Source organism: Lissotriton helveticus, chromosome 9, assembly GCF_964261635.1.
Source record: "Lissotriton helveticus chromosome 9, aLisHel1.1, whole genome shotgun sequence".
Lineage (NCBI taxonomy): Eukaryota > Metazoa > Chordata > Amphibia > Caudata > Salamandridae > Lissotriton > Lissotriton helveticus.
This window is the reverse complement of record NC_136070.1, coordinates 583,841,699-583,863,827: the sequence shown is the minus strand read 5'-3', so window position 1 is coordinate 583,863,827 and position 22,129 is coordinate 583,841,699. Positions and strand designations below refer to the sequence as shown.

The window sequence follows — 22,129 nt, the reverse complement described above, 5'->3', positions numbered from 1 at the left end:
CGATGGAGTCTTTTCTCTTTAGGCCAGACAGAGACTACGCTGCAGTAACTATATTCTAAGTAGGATCTAAGATGGTGTCTTAGGATTCTTTTGAAATTCTTTTCTCTAGACTTTCAGTGAATTAATTTTGTGCTTGCTGTGTGAGGACCGATTGTTCCAGGCAACTACTGACGACATTATTGATTGTTGACCTGAACCACTGCTGTATAGAAGTAAATTCTCCGTAATGATATGTACGCAGATTAAATATCCCGGTGACTCCTGATGTATTTTTTGCTAATACTTTATGCATTACTAACTTTTTAGGCCTCACAATCTCAGGTTAAAGTCTTTACCTTTACAAACAAGCCAAGCAGAGACCAGTTAAGGTTTCATACAAGTACATATTACTGTTGCCTCTCAAAGGTGATAGAAGCCTCATATTAAAGAAGTTATCCTCTCTTGCTTATAGTGATTACTATGAATTATCGATCGGAAGCTTTATGACCTGTTACAGTCTGAGGATTTATTGCTTAGAGAGTCTTAACCATCACAGTAAGTGCATCTGTAGTCTATATAATGTATGCTCATGAATGTCACACTAACAGGCCTTTTTGAGTGGTGATTGGACTAGGTTTTGGTTGACCTCTTTATACACGACTTAGTTTTACTCACTATGCCCCTTTTGGATAGGTTTGGCTTATTTACACATGGCTCTTGCCGAAAGTTGTGATGCCATTCCACTTTGGTCAAAACATCACCTTGCTGGCATTCCGTGATCCGCCTCACATCTCTAAAGGAGGAGGGACTCCATCGATTGGACCCCAAGAGAGCACAGAGCTTTTTTGCATAGATCATCATACCAAAGAACACTGAGTGGATAATCGGCTCTTTGAGTGGTTACCTGGAGCGAAAAAAGGCAAGGCTGTGCAGAACAGAACCATTTCCCGCTGTATCATGCTTTGCATGAAGAGTTGCTATGCACTGGAAAAATAGCAGCCTCACAAAGGAACGTGTTCTCATTATACCAGAGCTGAAGTTGCTACCCCTATATTTGCCCACAAAGTCCTGGACATTTGCTTGTCGGCTGTGTGGGCTTCACCTCATACTTTTGCTAAGCACTTTTTTCTGGACAGTTCGGTTCACACCATGAAGGGAATTTTGCCTGCTCAGTCCTGCGGGACTTCCTGGTTTGAGTCCATCCAGCCATCTCCTAATAGGTCCTGCTTCATTATCTATTCAAAAGGGAAGGAATCTGTGGCTAGATGTCTCTATCAGAAGAACAAGTTACTTACCTTCAGCTAGGATCTTTCTGGTAGGAACTCTACCCGCAGATTCCTCACCAACCCTCCCATCCTCCCCATTTCCTGATTGGACTCTATCCCACACTAAGATCCCAAGTCTCGGAATCTGCACACTGGTCACAACCAGTTTGCTACTTAGAGGGCATCTTGAAAGCAATGGACGTCAGCATGTGGGAGTGGCAACTATATAGGCTCTGCACATAATTTCTAGAGTGGAATATTGTCAGTGCAGAATAACATGGCTACTAGTGGTCAGGGGTACTGCTGAAAAATGTTCAGGTCCAGGCTGAGGCCTGGGGAATATTCAAAAGGTGAGAAATCTGCGGCTAGATAAAGTCTCTACCAGAAAGAGCATTATGGATGATTAGTAAGTTGTTCTACTGGTCGATACTCTATCCAACCTATCAATGATCTCCTACCTGTCCATTCTGTGGAGTGGCCTCCTTAACATCTAAATAAGTCCCCCGTTAGTACTTATCACACTGTTACCAAGAATTATTCACACTCCACACCTGAGGGTGCACAAAGGAAAAAGACAAAAAACTTAACTTCACACAGGGGTGGTGCTTACATGTTGCTTTGCTACGTCTGTTCTGGAGCCATATGGAGTGAATGGGGAGCAGCATGATTTCACCCAGAGGCACGTAGAGCAGTGCTATAAAAAAATTGCGATGCAGTCCACGGATATATTAAGGTCAGGAATCTGTATCTAAATAGATTATCCACCAGAAAGTGTATTCCCAATGGTAAATTACTTGTTCATTTGTGTATACAGGTGCATTGTTCCCTTAATGTTTTGTGTGTTTCTTTGTGTTCTATTTTTGGAGGGGTTTGTGTGATTGTTTTTGTTAATGAGTGTGCATTTGAAACTGTCTTTATGCCTTATTTGGCCTTTCTTTGCATGTGCGTGACTTTCTGTAAGTTGAAGGGTATTTGCTCCCCTCAGTGCCCTTATGCATTATGTACAGAATGTGTTTGTCTACCATTGTCTTCTTTTACAAGTGCCCTTCTCTGACTTTTTTCATAAGCAATTGTGCATATATGTGGCTTAGGGAGAAAGTCCCTCACTGCTTTCAAAGCTGTGTAGCTCTGCCCTGTTCAACCTCTTTAGCCTTGCCTTGTGCCTTTTTTAGGTCTCAGCTATAGACGGTGCGAATGCGCTGTCTCGAACCGAGACATGCTGTATCTACATTGTGGGCTTAAAGCCCGCACATAGGCTTCCCATTTGCTGGCACCATCGTCGCTCCAATTTCCATCCTCCCCATTTGTCAAGGGCATGCATACGTCTTGCCTCATCCAGTGTTTAGCTGTTCCCGAGCGCACCACCCAACTACATTTAAACATAGGCAGTGGGCATTGTAGGGCATTGTTTTGGGAATACTTTGTTACTTTTCTCATTTTTTTCTCAAATCCAAACGCCCGATACGATGTAACATGCTACCCATGTACACAAGTATTTCAGCAACACACACATGGGTGGTAAGCGCTATATGAATGTTGCTGTGCAATAGACAACCCAATCTGCAGGTTGGAGCTCTCTGGATGGTTATGACGACGCACAACTATGTCTTTGTACACCATTCTGCAGTATGGTGAGGCGTCGGAGCAGAATGACACTACAGCATTATGCTGTGCACCTCTTTTAACTAGCAGTTTGGGAACTTTAATGTGGCGTATCTATTCTTTTGGGCATGTTTTGGTCTAGGATATGAGCCCCCCGCCTACTACCTCAGTACAAAAACCCACTTCACCTACCTCCACTTTCTAGGAGAGGCAGACACCCCTCCCCTGGTGATGGTAAACTCCACCTCCCCTATTGTTGTGTACAATCATCCCTTGCGCAAATGACCTACACCGGGTGCCCTCTTTACTGACAACCATATAGATTCCACCGATCACTCTTCATACTCGTACAAATCAAAGTCAGCAGCAGCCATCCCTCCAACAGAACACCTGTGCCTCGACACACAAGTAGGACTACAGGGCTCAACAGGCTGACTCCCTTCCTGCGTGTACTACACAATCACATTCAAGATTGCTGAAGATAGCAATATACTGTTGTCATACAATGCCTAATGCTGGCCAAAATCTTCAATAATTAATATATTATTTTTCTATCTCTATGTGTTTCATTGATAATGGTAACCTTTATGAGGAAATACAGTATGAGAGAAATCTAAGAACTGCATAATGCATGCCAAGTACATAGTCCATAGACTGGATTTCTGTGTGGACTTCCATAGAAAATGTGTTTGCATCTAATCCTATGCGACCTATTCCATTGACAACGCCAATAGCTTGGAGCTCCGCCATTGCCGAGACCTATTGGTTTTTGCCAATGCTTGTTTCTCTGTCTGCTTGACAGTCAGTCCATTAATTGACACTCTGTTTATCGATATTCCATGAACAGAGCAGAAGGATCTACTTTCTAGAGGGTGTATTCAAAGTGTATCCCTATTGACTGCAGGAGTCGGCTATTAAAGATAAACCAAGTTTTGGTGAGAGTTAATGTATGCTGTAGTTAAATTTATGGGGTGTAGGATACAGGCCTTTTACCCGTTCTACTGACAAACGAGGTCTCTCTGTCCTCTGTGTAAAATCCATTCAGTTCTACATAACTGGGATCTTTATATTTCATGAGCGACTTTGTTGTAAATGTTGACATGTTGCATATGTATGGTGTGTGTGAGTGTACAATATGTGATTAGGTTTACTTGTGTGTGGGTTGTGTCCTAAAGGGTAACAAGATAATTACAGCACAATTTAGATGTTTCCCTCTTTCTTGCCTTGATGATATAACAATGCGTATGTAGTCTCTGTTTGCGGCATTTCCTATGTCATCTGTGAGGGATTGCCGAATCAACGTTCTCCTCCTGCCAGCTGGCTTTAGGCTCTGATGGAATACACATGAATATCAAAAAACAGTTTTGCTGCTTTGGTAGATAATGCTTGAAATTATCTCAGCCACTGACAACTACTTTGGACCACTTTCCACTCCATCGTTTTTCTGGCCTGGTATTCTTCTGTTCCTATCTGAAAGGGACCTGGCCTGGAAGTGTGTTGCAGTACAGACCCTAAGTGCGATGAATATGCACAGATGTGGGTCCCTTGTTCACTGCACCACAGTACTCAAGCTATACGTCACTGATGAAACCAATCTGCAGTTGCTTGCGTTCCCATCTGGAGAGGACCTGGAATGACAGTTCGGCAGCAGCGGTCCGGGCAGGTAAGCGCGGTGGGGGAATGTCGACAGACGACAGAATAGGATCTATTTATTTAATTAATTTTCCCAATTCCGTCGTCTATTGACTTCCCGGCACACCCCTCCCCACCGCGCTTACCTGCACAGACCGCCGCTGCAGTTCGGACTGGACTTTTCCTATTTGAGCAGGAGCAAACTGTTTTGCATGTGGCTGGCATCAGTCAACAGTTGCATAGTGGGTGTAAAAAATGGCTGTGGGTAATCACCAGTAGCTGAGATTAATTGAAGCATTCCTTGCATCAGGCAAGTAATCAGAGGCTGCCTCAGGACTCATAAAATAAAAGGCCTCAAAGTGGGAAGTGTGTGTGTGTGTAAAAACAACATTTATAGTTTAGTTTGCAACATGAGGAGCTTACCTTTTCATAGTTCTGTCCCATACAACGTTTATAAATAGTACTGCTGCTGTTTTCATAAGTTTTTTTAAAACATTCACATATGTACCATTTAACACCGCATACCTTTGAATGCATTTGCTTATAGGAAAAAGCAAGATTTGACACAGGAGGCAAGGTTCATTTCTGAATAGCTTTCAGCTTTTTGTTGGCAGCACTCACTTTCATAATATTCCGGTTATAGACATCAGCAAGCTTTAGGCCAGACATCAACCCAAGAAACAACTGGTAAAAGTTAAATCTTTCTATTTATTTCCAGAAAGGACAAGGAAGAGTTTGAACTCATACATTTTATATGAATAAAAAAAGGACCAAAGACTCAAACACATTCGTCTCAACATTGAAAATTTCAAGGCACCTACAAGAAGAAGGAGGCCAGAGGGCTTCGGCGATGCAATTTGGTTTCTGTAAACCTTTGTTTGTTTCTTTATTTAAATCTGGAAACTCCCCCTTTACGTGAAGTATTGAAAAAGGGGCAAGTGGTATGACAAACAAACCTGCTTGCAGAAATACACAAAAGAGGAAGAGGTGTCAGACTGTGATGCAAGAAGGGCCAACGTTTTTGAAAATCTCTATATCAGGTGCGCACCTTTGATTGAGGGAAGAGAACAAAGCACAATGTTTACTCAAGTAACTGACTACAGTTTGTTAGAAATAAACTGGGTGTGTCATTTTGTTTTTCCTGGAAATAAGATAATTTGCTAATATAATTTAATGCCCATGCTTAGCTGCTCTCACTGGAAATATATTCGCCCAAATCGTCAAATATTTCGAGAGGAACATTTCCTTTTTAGAACAGGCCCACAAACCTTGCATGGCTGTGCTGCTTCTGCATGACGTGCACATACATAGTGTTTAAAGTACCTTCATCCTACTGTTTACTTTCTGCGCCTGCCCCAACTGACCATATATAAAACGTAGACAATCATCTGAGGCTGTTTTTCTGCCCCTGCTTACCGCTCAGCACCGTTTCACTGCAGAACAGGACCGTTGCATTTCTTGTAGACACTACTATTTGAACAAACCATAACAAGAACACTGAAAACACTGGATCTCCTCTATTTAGCTCGATAGAACAGTGTTTGCATCTCCTCGGTGCTGCTGTACGCCCAAGGTGTACTAAGAAACAACAAATAACTGTGGGTCTAATGATACATTCAAAACATGCTACGTACGTCTGGCTATGTGTCTGCTGCTACTGTTTTAAGCAGAGGACAGACTGGACAGTCAACCACTGTGAAAAATGTCCATCAGTTACTCATTTTTGGGCTCCCAGTACATCATTTGGTCTACTCCACAGTAGTATGACCACCACTCCATCCCCATAGATGTATATCGGAGAAATAAAGTGGTGGATGAATGTCTGGTAGGTTTTTTTAAATTATTTGTGAGTAACGGACAGCAGTGCATAAAAAATAAGTGCGAAGGGGAAAATATAAGATTAGATAGTGCATACAAACATTACTTTATTCTAAGGTCATGCACCTCCAATGTTAAAAACGACAATAGTGCAAAAAAGTCAGATGATTCAAACAAATAACTTCTGACTGGGCTATCTGGTCGACATGTTTCTGCGGGTAAAGGTCATTGATTGAACCAACCGCTTCCTCAGGACCCATAAACTTAATTGCTACTGCATAATGTGATAATGTGTGAAAACAACAGGACATTTGTGAACAGAAAAAAGTGTCACCTGTACACTTCCATTTTCCTCCTATGAAAGTCCGGTTGAAATAAAGCCAGCATGTCAACATGTAATGAAATATAAACAATAATAACACCTTCGTTAGTAAGGGCTATACAAGCGAAATTGCTATCATAATTTCAACACTATATCTGGGTAAAATGACCCTAGTATAAATCACATTGTATCTAGAATCAATGCCTCACCTTAATTTGTAAGGGGAATTGCCTCACCTCACCTGGCAAACAGCTCAGGAAAATGAAGCCCCGCTCTAAAAATGCAGAAAATGTATACAAAGATCAATATTAAAAAACCTGTGTCAGGTCAAGGCAAAAACAGACCAGTGGGATGCTTGGTAGGCAAGCCACTGGGGGTCAATTGTCTCATCACTCCAAAAATAAGTTTCAGACTAATGAGCCGAATTGTTAATCACAATAGTATCAGGCATCAGATGTTAAGAATAGCCAGTAGTGACATCTTGCTATTATTTCTAGATGTCTGCCCTTTGCCTGTTGAGCCAGTTTCATAAAGCGCAACAGTGTCTAGCTAATGGGCAATCAGATCTGCCATGTGCGGTCAGGAGACAGAAAAGTATGTTAATCTGCACGCGCGTCGTGAATGACAAGACGCGCTCGAACACTGACTCTCAGCGCACTTGGTGTGCAGCAGCTCGTATCAGTCTGAGCCTCAGTGTAGCATGCAGACGCGCTCGCGTTCAATATCGCGTCTAGTACAAGCCCCTAATGAGTTAAAAGCTTAGCCCCTCCTGCGCCCTCACCTCTCCGTCGGTACTTCCAACAGTCAGCCGAGCTGTTTGGGGAGGCGCCGACGGGGGGAAGCGAGCATTACCTTATTGGTTCTGGGTCGGTTGACGAGTGTCACGTGGACGGCACCAGAAACTACCCGGATGGGTGGGAAATGTAGTCATTACACCTCACGCATGCGTGCTCTGGCACGCAGCAAAAACTACACACGCACATGGGGAATGTAGTTTATAGACGACAACCACTCATGTTGTGATTACAGAACTACACAGAGTTGGTTAATGTAGTTCAGCGCCACCGCGAGTAAAGGGTCAGTCTTTAAACATTATAGCGCGTGTGGAATATATAAGTGCTTAAACAGATGCTTAAACTGTGCACAATCATGCCAGAACTTAAATGTTCCTGGAAGATGTAGTCTCACAGCCACTGGCGCACAATAGTTGACATCCGCATGAACAGCGGTGGAAAAGTGGTTTATTGCGCAGCTACCAAGCGCTATGTAATTAAGGAACTACAGTTCGGTGTCAGCGCAAATACATCCGTCCGTATATAGAACGCGTGACAAGTGCCCAAGCGCTCAAGGGGGTGTTAATCATCAATGGAAGGAATGCCATCAGTACTTCCTAGATCTCACAGCGAGCTCACTCAGGAATGGCATGACGCCATCCCGGTGGGAAAGAGTCGGTGCACAAATAATGTAGATCATTACTCTAACCTCAGGATTCCAGTAGGAGGCCAGCCAATCAAATGCCTTCAAAGTCAGACCAGTATTCATGTGGTGATAGTAGGGGAGCATTGCTACAGTGTCATCCATGGGATGTCTTCATTAAGCCCGCCTTTGTCGCAGTTGAGCTTGTACACCCATTTCTGCTCGATCTTGAACAAGTATCTTGATATATCTGTAATATGCAGGGGAATATTGGGTTGCTCCAGCACGGTCCACTCAAATTCCGTAGGCTTGTGCCCCACTTGGATGAAGTGATTTGTCAGTCTGGTCGATTGTTTTTTACATCTTATCGTACTCTTATGTTCAGAGATCCTTGTTCTGATCTTCCGAGTGGTCATGCCGACATATCTCAGCGAGCAAGGACAAGTGATAAGGTAGATGAGATTGCTGCTATTGCAGTTTGTGAACCGCTTTTGTTCCCACTCACGGTTCGTTCCTATGTCAATCGTGGAGGAGTGTCTTGTCTGTGGGCACGCAGCACAATTGCCACACGGGTGATGTCCTGTCACAGGCGGCAGATCCCAAATTGCCCCAACTTGGTGGATTTCTTTGGGTGGAGGTCTGGTGTGTACCAGCTTGTCCCTTAAACTGGCTGCTCTTTTAAAAGCAAATAGAGGTTGAGGTAACAAGTCTTTACCAGTGTTCAAGATCCTCCAATGCTTCTGTACTATCCGTTGGATTGCATTTGATCTTGTGCTAAAAGTATTTACGAAAGTCATCCTTTCGTTCTTGACCTTGGGGACCGGTGGTTCCAGTAGAGCTTCCCTATTGTTATTAGCTGCCCTCTTCATCGAGCGTTTGATCAGTTTTTTAGGGTAACTACGTGCAGTCAGCTTAAGCGCCAAATCAGCTGCATGCTTTGTGGAATCCTCTTTAGTTGTACAGTTCCGCTGTACTCGCAGGAACTGTCCGTAAGGTAGATTGTCGCGTAGCGATTTCGGATGACAACTGGTATACTGCAGTAAGGAATTGCGAGCCATTGGCTTTCTGTATAATTCCGATTTCAAACCCTGTGGTGTTGCAGTGATCAAAAGGTCTAAAAAAGCCAATGATTGTTGGCTGCTTTCCAATGTGAACCAGAACAGATATCTACGCTTCACATTGGAAAGCAGCCAACAATCATTGGCTTTTTTAGACCTTTTGATCACTGCAACACCACAGGGTTTGAAATCGGAATTATACAGAAAGCCAATGGCTCGCAATTCCTTACTGCAGTATACCAGTTGTCATCCGAAATCGCTACGCGACAATCTACCTTACGGACAGTTCCTGCGAGTACAGCGGAACTGTACAACTAAAGAGGATTCCACAAAGCATGCAGCTGATTTGGCGCTTAAGCTGACTGCACGTAGTTACCCTAAAAAACTGATCAAACGCTCGATGAAGAGGGCAGCTAATAACAATAGGGAAGCTCTACTGGAACCACCGGTCCCCAAGGTCAAGAACGAAAGGATGACTTTCGTAAATACTTTTAGCACAAGATCAAATGCAATCCAACGGATAGTACAGAAGCATTGGAGGATCTTGAACACTGGTAAAGACTTGTTACCTCAACCTCTATTTGCTTTTAAAAGAGCAGCCAGTTTAAGGGACAAGCTGGTACACACCAGACCTCCACCCAAAGAAATCCACCAAGTTGGGGCAATTTGGGATCTGCCGCCTGTGACAGGACATCACCCGTGTGGCAATTGTGCTGCGTGCCCACAGACAAGACACTCCTCCACGATTGACATAGGAACGAACCGTGAGTGGGAACAAAAGCGGTTCACAAACTGCAATAGCAGCAATCTCATCTACCTTATCACTTGTCCTTGCTCGCTGAGATATGTCGGCATGACCACTCGGAAGATCAGAACAAGGATCTCTGAACATAAGAGTACGATAAGATGTAAAAAACAATCGACCAGACTGACAAATCACTTCATCCAAGTGGGGCACAAGCCTACGGAATTTGAGTGGACCGTGCTGGAGCAACCCAATATTCCCCTGCATATTACAGATATATCAAGATACTTGTTCAAGATCGAGCAGAAATGGGTGTACAAGCTCAACTGCGACAAAGGCGGGCTTAATGAAGACATCCCATGGATGACACTGTAGCAATGCTCCCCTACTATCACCACATGAATACTGGTCTGACTTTGAAGGCATTTGATTGGCTGGCCTCCTACTGGAATCCTGAGGTTAGAGTAATGATCTACATTATTTGTGCACCGACTCTTTCCCACCGGGATGGCGTCATGCCATTCCTGAGTGAGCTCGCTGTGAGATCTAGGAAGTACTGATGGCATTCCTTCCATTGATGATTAACACCCCCTTGAGCGCTTGGGCACTTGTCACGCGTTCTATATACGGACGGATGTATTTGCGCTGACACCGAACTGTAGTTCCTTAATTACATAGCGCTTGGTAGCTGCGCAATAAACCACTTTTCCACCGCTGTTCATGCGGATGTCAACTATTGTGCGCCAGTGGCTGTGAGACTACATCTTCCAGGAACATTTAAGTTCTGGCATGATTGTGCACAGTTTAAGCATCTGTTTAAGCACTTATATATTCCACACGCGCTATAATGTTTAAAGACTGACCCTTTACTCGCGGTGGCGCTGAACTACATTAACCAACTCTGTGTAGTTCTGTAATCACAACATGAGTGGTTGTCGTCTATAAACTACATTCCCCATGTGCGTGTGTAGTTTTTGCTGCGTGCCAGAGCACGCATGCGTGAGGTGTAATGACTACATTTCCCACCCATCCGGGTAGTTTCTGGTGCCGTCCACGTGACACTCGTCAACCGACCCAGAACCAATAAGGTAATGCTCGCTTCCCCCCGTCGGCGCCTCCCCAAACAGCTCGGCTGACTGTTGGAAGTACCGACGGAGAGGTGAGGGCGCAGGAGGGGCTAAGCTTTTAACTCATTAGGGGCTTGTACTAGACGCGATATTGAACGCGAGCGCGTCTGCATGCTACACTGAGGCTCAGACTGATACGAGCTGCTGCACACCAAGTGCGCTGAGAGTCAGTGTTCGAGCGCGTCTTGTCATTCACGACGCGCGTGCAGATTAACATACTTTTCTGTCTCCTGACCGCACATGGCAGATCTGATTGCCCATTAGCTAGACACTGTTGCGCTTTATGAAACTGGCTCAACAGGCAAAGGGCAGACATCTAGAAATAATAGCAAGATGTCACTACTGGCTATTCTTAACATCTGATGCCTGATACTATTGTGATTAACAATTCGGCTCATTAGTCTGAAACTTATTTTTGGAGTGATGAGACAATTGACCCCCAGTGGCTTGCCTACCAAGCATCCCACTGGTCTGTTTTTGCCTTGACCTGACACAGGTTTTTTAATATTGATCTTTGTATACATTTTCTGCATTTTTAGAGCGGGGCTTCATTTTCCTGAGCTGTTTGCCAGGTGAGGTGAGGCAATTCCCCTTACAAATTAAGGTGAGGCATTGATTCTAGATACAATGTGATTTATACTAGGGTCATTTTACCCAGATATAGTGTTGAAATTATGATAGCAATTTCGCTTGTATAGCCCTTACTAACGAAGGTGTTATTATTGTTTATATTTCATTACATGTTGACATGCTGGCTTTATTTCAACCGGACTTTCATAGGAGGAAAATGGAAGTGTACAGGTGACACTTTTTTCTGTTCACAAATGTCCTGTTGTTTTCACACATTATCACATTATGCAGTAGCAATTAAGTTTATGGGTCCTGAGGAAGCGGTTGGTTCAATCAATGACCTTTACCCGCAGAAACATGTCGACCAGATAGCCCAGTCAGAAGTTATTTGTTTGAATCATCTGACTTTTTTGCACTATTGTCGTTTTTAACATTGGAGGTGCATGACCTTAGAATAAAGTAATGTTTGTATGCACTATCTAATCTTATATTTTCCCCTTCGCACTTATTTTTTATGCACTGCTGTCCGTTACTCACAAATAATTTAAAAAAACCTACCAGACATTCATCCACCACTTTATTTCTCCGATATACATCTATGGGGATGGAGTGGTGGTCATACTACTGTGGAGTAGACCAAATGATGTACTGGGAGCCCAAAAATGAGTAACTGATGGACATTTTTCACAGTGGTTGACTGTCCAGTCTGTCCTCTGCTTAAAACAGTAGCAGCAGACACATAGCCAGACGTACGTAGCATGTTTTGAATGTATCATTAGACCCACAGTTATTTGTTGTTTCTTAGTACTCGTTCTTGGGGGTTATAACTGTGCCCGGGTCTTTAAATATTTCCCTTCGAACCCTTAAATGATTGTTTGTTGATTGTACGCCCAAGGTGCCCTTTGTCTGTTTTGTAGCCATCTTTCTGATGGAGGCACTCACTAATCACGATGTGCGTTTCTGACAGCAGGTCTTTTGCACTCTTACCTCCAAGCACAAAATAGCCAGCAAGGTTTAAACTTGAGAAACACATCCAGTTGCAGGATTTTCCTGAATGAAACAATGGCAATAAAAAGAAGAAGGGTGTGGGCTAGAATAAAGCTGGGGATTACACCGGATCTGCACAGGGATAAAACACACAGACTGGTTGCTTTTTTTGTGGGGGGGGGGGGCGCTTGTGAAAACTCACACACAGTTTTAAATTCCATGAAGGTGACATTTTTTAATTTGAAGTATGTGGCGCAACACTAAGTGCAGGGTAAGGGATGGACCTTACCACACCCTCTCTGCAGAGATACTTGCAACCACTCTACCTGAAGTCTACTTATTGCATCTATATAATGTCCTAGAAAGGAGAGAGATTGATTTCTACAAGGCCTCTCACATAAGGTATTGCAGGAGCAGCCAATAAATTGGCTGGCAGCCCCTGGTGATTTCATCTTTCAGAAAAGTATTTCTTACTGCACAGTAGCGCAAACAACCCTGTTTTGACCGCGTGGATTGCTCCTTTTTTCTCTTTACATTTATAAATGCAGTCAATATTCCTGCAGACTGTCTCTGGGAGGTTGGTAGAATTGGGAGTGGGGGGAGAATCAGTCAAGTTTGGGAAGGCTGAAGGTACTCGGCAGTCAGTCAAATTTCAGACTCACCTGGCAAGCCCCCCACTCTGCACCTGTGGCATTCTGAAAACCTGTTAAATTTTCAACAAGCCACATTGTACCTGGACAGAGCTAGGATGTAAAGAGAGTCCTAACATTGCCAATTTATTTTTTGCAGCTACAAGAACAGCTGAGGCTTTTTAATATGAAAATATGATGATTTCCTATTTTTTCTGGAATTAAAATCACACTGAATTTCTGTGTGGAATAGCACACTCTACTGGGCTATACAATCTTCGTGTTAAAAATTGTTACATTTTACATTTCTTTTTTGTTGGTTGTCTGAAAAGGGATATTGCCCAGAATGCATACGGGGAAAATGTGCTCTCAATATCCTCCAACTTACTTCTCATCATCCTATGAGGATAAAAAAAAAATGGATTGGTACAGAAGAAATGTTCAGTAAAAATGTCACCAGGGGGTACTATGGAGAATCAACAGAAGTATGCTTAGCTCATGTGCTCATTCGTAATTGGAAAATCCCAGTTTAATTCCAAGCTTTAACACTCTTTCCCTCAAAAGTATAAGCTGGTTGTTCAAAATGTTGACACGCTATCTCTGAAAGCATTTATGTCGAGCCTGGAAAACAACATCTTTTTCTGTGCTGTACAAGTGGTGACTTATTCACTGAGGATCATAATCGGTGGTATAGTTTGTACATGCACGACACATCTGTTCACATGATAGTGCGAAATCCCCAAAAATCTGAAGCACTTGGATCAGTTCATGCCATTCACCCAATGAAGTCTGCTTGCTCTAGAGAGAGTCTTGCAAGAGACCTTACCCTAGCTAAAGTTCTATAGACTTGTTAGGTAGTACAGTATTACAAGAAGCCATTATTGCTGCTCAGAGGATCACTCAACCCTCTATCCTATTTACATGATGCTCAATTCAGTGAGGGGTATCTTGCTCTTACTGGGAGTTGGCACACATAGTTTAGGATGGTACTCGGAATCTCTGGCACTAGGTGTTGACTAATGTTGATTCTGAAGAATCTCAATTTTTTGCATGTGTCTTGCTTTACTTCTGTGCCCTTCACTGAGCCGAACAAAGGTAGTTAAGGGAATAAGGGATGGGAAGGAAGGCTGATGGAATGAAATGAAAAAAACACCTGCAGCATTTCTTCTGGTGGCTGCCATGGGCGCCATCATTCTACTCTAGTTAGTTCAGGAGCCTTACTAGGCTTATGTTTCAGGAGGTAACGTGCTGACGTGGTAATAGTTTAAGGGCAGAGAGCCCGGCCCTGGAGTGCTGCTCAGTGGGTGTCCTCTGGAGTTAGTCTGCATTCGTACCCTGCAAACGTTTGAAAATGGTTCTAGTGACAGGTATCTGGATGGCACCCAAAGAATCTTTAATTTGGGTTTTATGTGATGGCTCCTTCCCTTGGGTATCAGCCTCAGCGGTGGACTTTTATCTCTTTTTACTCAGAGGTAGAAGTGGTAGGACTGTAAGCGACTGCCTTGTGTGACACCTTCAGTAGGTCTGTCTGTGTAAGCAAGAGTGTTTTCACCCTGACTTGTAAACCTATGCTCAATTAGCAGAGCTGGCTCAATGGGACCCACCTGAAATGGGCTTCTCAACAGCTGCCACCCTCTGTGTTCCTAACTCCCTCTACCAGGATGTCTATTCCAAGCTGGGCTGTGCTGGGTATGTAACCTTTACAACAAAACCTTTACAACGACCTACCATTACAACGCAACTTTTACAACGCAAACTATTACAACGCATTGCGCTGGGGGGCGCTCTAGGATAGGGAATAGTTTAATTTACTATCCAATAACCTTCCCTACTATCCACGGGGACTGGAGTTGGAATAGTAAATTAAACTATTCACTATCCAGCACCCCTAAGCGCTATGCGTTGTAATGGTATGCGTGGTAAAAACCGCGTTGTAAAGGTAGGCGTTGTAAAAGTATGCGTTGTAACGTCATACATCCGCTGGGTGCGGCATGTAGAGTTGTGAGGTGGGGTGGTGTAAGCCCAGCCCCAGGATTAGGGTGACCAGGCCTCACAGTTTTTGACCAACTGTCCCGGCAGATTACGCCAATTTTGGCTCATATTCCGGTTTGTAGAGCAGGTCAACCGAAAACAGTGAGAGGAACCTTTTAGGTGTCCTAAAACTGACCTCGTTAGCAGCTGTTATAAGTAAGCAATTTAATTAACAGGTATGATGCCGGTTTTAGAAATTACATTTGATGTGTTTTCTTAGTGCCTCTTCTGTGTTCCTGTGTTGATGAGAGTTGTCATTCTAAATGGCAGTCCTTCTTCTATTTTTTGCAAAATGTCCCGTTTTTTGGTTCTCACGGTCTGGTAACCGTACCCAGGGAGGGACGGCTACGTGACGTGCCCAGCAGGAGACTACCCTGCCACATCTAATTGTTCTTCCTCTCAGCAGCAGTGTGCGTGCTCAATTTAGAGTTTGGCGGCTCTAGCTGGATTGAGCTGGGAGGGCGGCGTCATCACTTCTGATATTTCCAGTTTGTAATGCTAGACTGCCCCTGCCCCCTTGCTACTACCTGAGAAGGTATGGAGGGCTGCTGAGGAGTCAGATGGCTGTGGTAAGGCCGCTGCCTTGCCCAGCAGCCTCCTCGGCCCTGTCGCTCAGTGCCAGGATCCCTCAGACGTGGCACACTGCTGCCACCTACTCCCTCCGAGCCATTCTCCTGCGTCCCTGTTTAGCAGTGGCGTTTCTCTTTAATTCTCCGAAGCATAATGCGATTTGCATTTCAAAAGCACTGCCTCCCCGCCTCCCTTTCTTCGCTTCCATTAGCTCCTCTATTTTAAATGAGAGGGAGCTCGCAAGCTGAGCCGGCAATTGCTTGATAATGTACAGAAAATATATAATAATAATAAAAAGTACCCCGCTGCACGGGGAGAATTAGCAAAACACATAGATTTAATGAGCGGCGGCCGCGAGCGCCGGAACTCGGAAGTACGTGTCCCCGCAGCGACCCCGGACGCGGGGTACCGCGGCATTTATCAGGCACAGGGAGTGAGTGTGTGAAGCCACTGACTGAGGGTAGTTATGCACTTTGATTTTTTTTTTTTTTAAAAAGATCTGTGCAATGGCCGCCTTGTATACTGTAGTCAGACGAAAGAGAGAAGAGATGGAAACGAAGCGGTGGGTGGAGAGAGTGAGAGAGGAGAAACGGGCATCCTTTGCTGAATGTAGAGATGGAGAAAGGGAAGGACAGAGCGTGGGCAAAATGGAGGAACATGTTGGGAAGCAGCGGATGGCTGGGCTGGAAAGGATGGAGGGTGGAGGAGGGCAGAAACCAGAGAGGCTGAAGGAGAGCAGTGGCACAGTGTGTCATGCAAGGGCAGCAGGTGAAAGGGAGTGGAGGATGGACAGAGAACTTGAGTCAGGTGGAGGGGCAGTCAGAAGGGGAGGCAGAGAGCTTTTGTTGAACGGGTTGCTAGGAAGAAAAAATACTCATATTCTGTGAATATTAGAAGACGGAGGGAGAGGGGGGAAAAGAGAATCTGTTAATATATGATGAATGATGGGGACGGTTTAGAATAGACGTAGATGCATAAAAATAAAGTGATGGCACACTATCTACATCTAGTTTGCCCATTTCGTTTTAGCAGCTTGACACCATGCTCATTCTACCTACCCTTTGCTCAAGCTGCCCCTCGACACCTATTGAACTCTGTAAGTTGTGAGCTTTTGGAAACTCAGAATTTTTCCTGCTCTCCACTTTGACTCAAGTCACAATACTTTCCTGGAGGGATCATTGCACAGACTTTTAACATGCCTCCAGGGCACTCCCAAATGCTGGACTCCTCCGCCAGTGAGAGTGGGTGTGCAGACTCTTACTTTGCACTCTGGAAAGGAATGAATATCCATGTCCCTGAACATCACATCTTCCCTCCATCTAAGCCCGAAATGTGTACTCTCCCGGTTTGCTCTACCACCCTCATCCCTCTTTTCCACTCGTTGTTGTCCAAATTACACTGACTGATAGCCAATTGTGATAATGTATGATAATGATTTATGACCCCGGCCCGAGAAGGTGTCCAGGGGAGTTGCACAAAGAGGACGTATGTAATGAGTAATAAACTGCGGCCAACAACCTCCACAAAAACAATGACTGTTGGCTGTGTGTAGTAATACAGACACACAGGTATGGTAGGGTTCCTGGAATGGGCACAGTGAGGCTGTTACTGCATTTTCATTGTGATCTAGGAATAGCATGATTTGCACCCAGACCCCAGGCTACTACTCTGCTGCCACTGATAGACTAAATTTCTTTAATGGCCCAGTTCTCCAAAGTGGACACTAAGCTTCCCTTTAACATCGGAATTTTGAAAACCGTCTTTTTCTGTCAAACTAATGTATGTCTAGCCATTTCATTGGTTCCTGCATGGTACTCACAGCTGTCAACCCCTTCTCTGCATGTGCGTTCAACACCGAGTTTCTATAGTATTTTGATAAAGTCCACGATTGTCTACAATTGCATTCTGATCCAATCTTTCAAACTAAACCGAGAGTCTCTGCAATTCTCTCTGATATTATAATCACTATTTTTTTTGCCATCCTTGCCCCTCGTTTGAGATTTCAAATGAGATGCTTATTTAGCAGCTAATTATTTTAAGCCCTTTTAATCTAGCTACTTCTCCAAACTTCATAGACCATCCTCTTAAGATTCATACAAATTGGCATTTTTGTTTTGATTTGAGAGTCAGAGTTATCCCACGTTTCCTAGTGTTGCTGCCTCACTGCCTTGCTTCTTCTAAGTATCTTTTGACGTGATTAAAAAAAGAAAACATAACGTGTTTGAACTAATAAATTAAAATGTAAACACAAAAAGGCAATTTCCCCCTCTCCTAGAGGGAGATTTCTGGAAGTAAAGTCCTGTCATTCTGGTAAACATCAGCTACAAGAGTGCAGAGGGGCTTCATAGTTAGCGAAAAGGGGGACCCATCAGACGGATAGCCCGGCCTGGTATTTTGAGATTTGGGAGCTAATGTTCCAGAAATATGTGTTCGCTCAGTTTACCATAATTTGTTTGTGATACAGTCACTTCAGAAAAAGTTGTTTTTCTTGATGAGTTGGAGTGTGGGTTTTGCCTTCACTAAACTCTCAAAAGTGTTTTCTTTTCAGTTTTCTCTGGGAACCTCATATTCACAGGGTCGACAGGAGACGCCAGAAACTAATCAGTGAGTAACTTATACTAGTGCAGAAAGCTATGAAAAAAGAGACCTTTTGGTACCTGTTATGCAAACTTGCTTGGACCTTATCCGGAAGTATGCAAAGGGCATGGGTACAAAGTAGTCAGTCCTGCCCCGGTGCATGTATGTGCAGGGTGTAACAAACTCAGCAAATGCAGAACTCGGCTGCAGTGCATACTAAACCAATGACCTGGGAGAAGCAGAAAGATCTTGAAGATCTCACTATTCGCACTTGTATAAGTGACAATGGGGTCTCACTCCTGGTTGCCAAAATGTTTTGGCGTGTTTCTTGTTTTCTGGTTGCAAAGTCTCAATCAATTTTGTTATTATCTGTATATTTTAGTATGTTTTCTAAAGCTTTTTCGGTGCGAGATCTTCAGTTTCTGCACGATTCAGGGACTTCTTTTCATGTGATCACTACAGAGACCTGCTAATGGTGTTTAGGTTTTTTTGTTTTTCATAAAACAAACACAAATCTTCATTTGGTACGTATATGAATGTCTCCGCATCGTCCTGCCTTCCCCAGGTCTGCTACCATACTGGAATACAAATAATGCTAACAGTAATCATTACAAAATACCATGAAGTCTGCATTGTTTTCTTCATGTGATTAGGTATTAAAAATGCATTTGAAATCCGTAGCACTGACAGAAAGCCCCCAAAGCTTTCCCATTTCTGCAAAATCCTAAAAATCGTCATCCTCAATTTGCAAGCCCTCTTGCCCACTACAACCCTCCCAGCTTCTCTTGCCTGTTCTATCCCTGGAACAAAATTCAATCTATGTAGTGTCAGGATATTTTCCAGTCTCTTGCGGTATTGTCCTCTCTTTGCCATTTAGTATTATGTCCAACATATTAAATATTTTTAAATTACGTCGTTCAGAGAATTCATCTACTCCCCCCCACCCCCATAGTCAGTGTTTTGTTTTAAACTTTTCTACAAAATATGTGTCTACCCCACCTCCCCATTCCTCTTTGTCTCTTTCCACAAGTCATTTCTGCGCTACAAAGGGGTGGGCTGTACAGTTAAACCTCCTTCAGTGCAGAATTCCAGATCACTTGCTGGAAAAGTGGTAACTGGGAGGGGAGGTTGGATGACGGATGGAAGCTGCTAGCCAAGTTGGCAGGAACGGGGTGCGTAAGTGAAGAAGGGCAGTGGTTTGCCCATCATGTGTAGGAGTAATCAATGTCTGGGATGCCTGCGTCTCTGTAGCCGCGGTTGGTGCCATAGCCGATGGTGTGTGCACTTTTGTAAAGGCTGGTCCCATTGGATGGGAAGATGGTGTGGATGACATACTCCTCTTTTGCCCGATGTGCATTGATTGGCAGCATTTGGAGGCCCGGCCCTCGGATTTCCAAGATGGAGTTGTCCTTCTTGGTGCCTGACTCTACATAGTCATCCTTTTTTCTGCTACCTCGGCTGTAGGCCCTCTCTCGAGTCAGCAGTTGGCTGGCTCTATGGACATACCAGCAAATGGAGGCCAAGACGAGTAAGAGGAAGACCAGTGCAACAGCACCACCAATGATGCCAGCCAGAGGCAAGCCAGCCAGTGGATCTACATTTTGTTCTCGGTTTAGCGTGGTAGTGGGCCCGTAGGCATCTGAGGTCTCTGCCTTGGCACAGACAGGTGTCTCATTAGCCACATAGGTGTTTCCCGTCTCCATGGTAGCCATGCAGATGATATAAGTAGACCTGGGTTCCAACGCAGTCAGGAGGTACTCCGTTTTATCACCCTGCACAAGTGTTTCTGTGATAGAACCCACAGAGGGGCTGTGACCTAGCCGTAGCCAGCTTAACCGGAATGAAGAAGCAGGCATTGTGGCTTTCCACATGATATGGATGCTGTCAGCTGTCAAGGGCTTGACATTGAGAATCAGAGCTTTTGTGCCTGCACCAGTGGCCATTGGGTAGTCCACAGGTGAGTCTGGCATCCTAATGCCTGGCTTCTTGGATTTGAGGGTGAATAGCGAGCCCTGTGGAGTGGTGAAAGCCCGGCTACTGGCCGTTGTTTTGGCCACAGCTACATTGCTCTGGAGCCCAACATCAAAGCACTCATCCATCTCATTTGTGATGTCCTTGATGGCCATTCCCCTAACCTTCTCTGGTCCTGAGCACATCAAGCCACGGACATTGACCACAGAAGCCCGGGCCTTTACCCAGTCCCGTAGCCACATGAGATTGCAGCCACAGAACCAGGGATTGTTCCTGAGCAGAAGCTGGCTGAGGTTCTCCAAATCGTCAAAAAGACCTTTGGGTAATGTTGTGAGGTTGTTGTTGGACAGGTCCAGCCGCTGCAGCTGTCGCATCTTGGAAAGTGTGTTGTATGGTATGTGGCTGATGGCATTGTCCTGAAGGTAGAGCTTCTGCAAGTGGCCTGTTGGCAGGTTGAGGGGTGGAGCAGCCAGTGAGTTGCGAACCAGTGAGAGCTCGCTGAGGTTCAGCAACCGGGCAAAAGTGTCATCAGCGATTCTCTGGTTAGCTAGTAGATTTCCATCCAGCACCAACCTCCGCAGGCTGTTCAGTCCCTTGAAGGCATGCAGTGGAATGGTAGAGATCCGATTGTCATCAAGCCGCAGCTCCTCTAGTGTCCTGGGAAGGCCTGAGGGGATGGAGCTTAGGTGGTTTCGGGAAAGGAACAGCAGCCTTAGCTGCTTGCTGTCCACAAAGGCATCATCCTCTATGCTGACAGTTGACACAGAGTTGTCATCCAGGTGCAATTTTTCCAGTAATGGGATTCTAGCTAGGGCATCCCGTGGGATGGTGCGAACATTGTTGTCCTGCAGGTGCAGCTCCCGCAGCGAGCGGGGTAGGTTCAGCGGGAATTCATCCAGATCGTTCTCATACAGATAGATGACTTGCACATTTGTCTTAGTCTTCAGCTCGGGTGGGATGCCCACATTGTTGATTTGGTTGTTCTGCAGGTACAGTGTAGTGGCATCATCAGGAATATCAGCTGGGATTGACGTCAAGCCCCGGTCGTTGCAGTAGATAAAGCCATTGTCACAGCGGCAGACGGAAGGGCACGTGGTGCTGTCTATCACCTCAGTCAGGAAAGCAATCAGGCCATAGCAGAGGAAGAGCCAGTCACGCAGATCCATGGTTGCCGAGGTCATCACCACTGTGGCGGCCATAGTGGTGGTGGTGGCCGCCGCCGTGGTGGTGGTGGTGGTGATTGCCATGGTGCCAAGTCAGGGGGATGTGTGTCTACTGGATAAGTAGGTCACAGTCTGCAGGAGAGACAAAGAAGTCACTGGTTAGAAGCTAGTAAAAAATGTCTAAACCATACATTATATAGTTTTTTCAAGATTCCATTCACTTTCCATGACACGTACATTTTCCTGATTTATTTTTTTAGTTTAGGCACTCAGTTACAAGCAGTCACTGTAAACTTTATGAGGGGAGATTTATTACTACTACTGTTATAGTTGGACAGACTATGGAGAGGGGCTGTCTTTTCAATGTCATAAAACAGTGTTAGTCTATCACATTTTTTTTCTTTCATGCACAGCCACGTGTTACTGAACTTGTAAAACACGATCAATTTTTGTTGTAGTATTTTATTACATATTTTAAATATATGCACAGATCTTGTTTTGTATGGTATCATGACCAGAGACATCTTTAGGTATTTGGGGGCCCTGGGCCAAACGTATATTGGGGGCCCCTGTTCGGCGCAGCTTTGAATTTATGATCCAATTTCAGCTCTTTCCTGCCCTCTTTTGCCAGGTCACTGTTAGTGCACATGCACACTCGTCCAAATTC

General features: G+C 44.5%; 2 protein-coding genes across 2 annotated transcripts in view; one reads left to right on the top strand and one right to left on the bottom strand.

The window, feature by feature from the left end:
- The window catches only part of LOC144781609 (ADP-ribose glycohydrolase MACROD1-like), a 602,071-nt gene extending 588,957 nt beyond the window's left edge, over positions 1–13,114 (top strand). The window contains exons 4-5 of the transcript XR_013601015.1: positions 5,197–6,051; positions 12,430–13,114. The gene's annotated coding sequence lies outside the window, so the exon portion shown is untranslated. The remainder of the gene's footprint in view (positions 1–5,196; positions 6,052–12,429) is intronic.
- Positions 13,115–19,337: 6,223 nt separating this feature from the next.
- On the bottom strand, positions 19,338–21,588 carry FLRT1 (fibronectin leucine rich transmembrane protein 1). Its single transcript, XM_078662115.1, has one exon. It carries the CDS (start codon positions 21,544–21,546, stop codon positions 19,534–19,536), a length of 2,013 nt encoding a protein of 670 aa, XP_078518241.1. The 5' UTR covers positions 21,547–21,588; the 3' UTR covers positions 19,338–19,533.
- Positions 21,589–22,129: the final 541 nt, after the last annotated feature.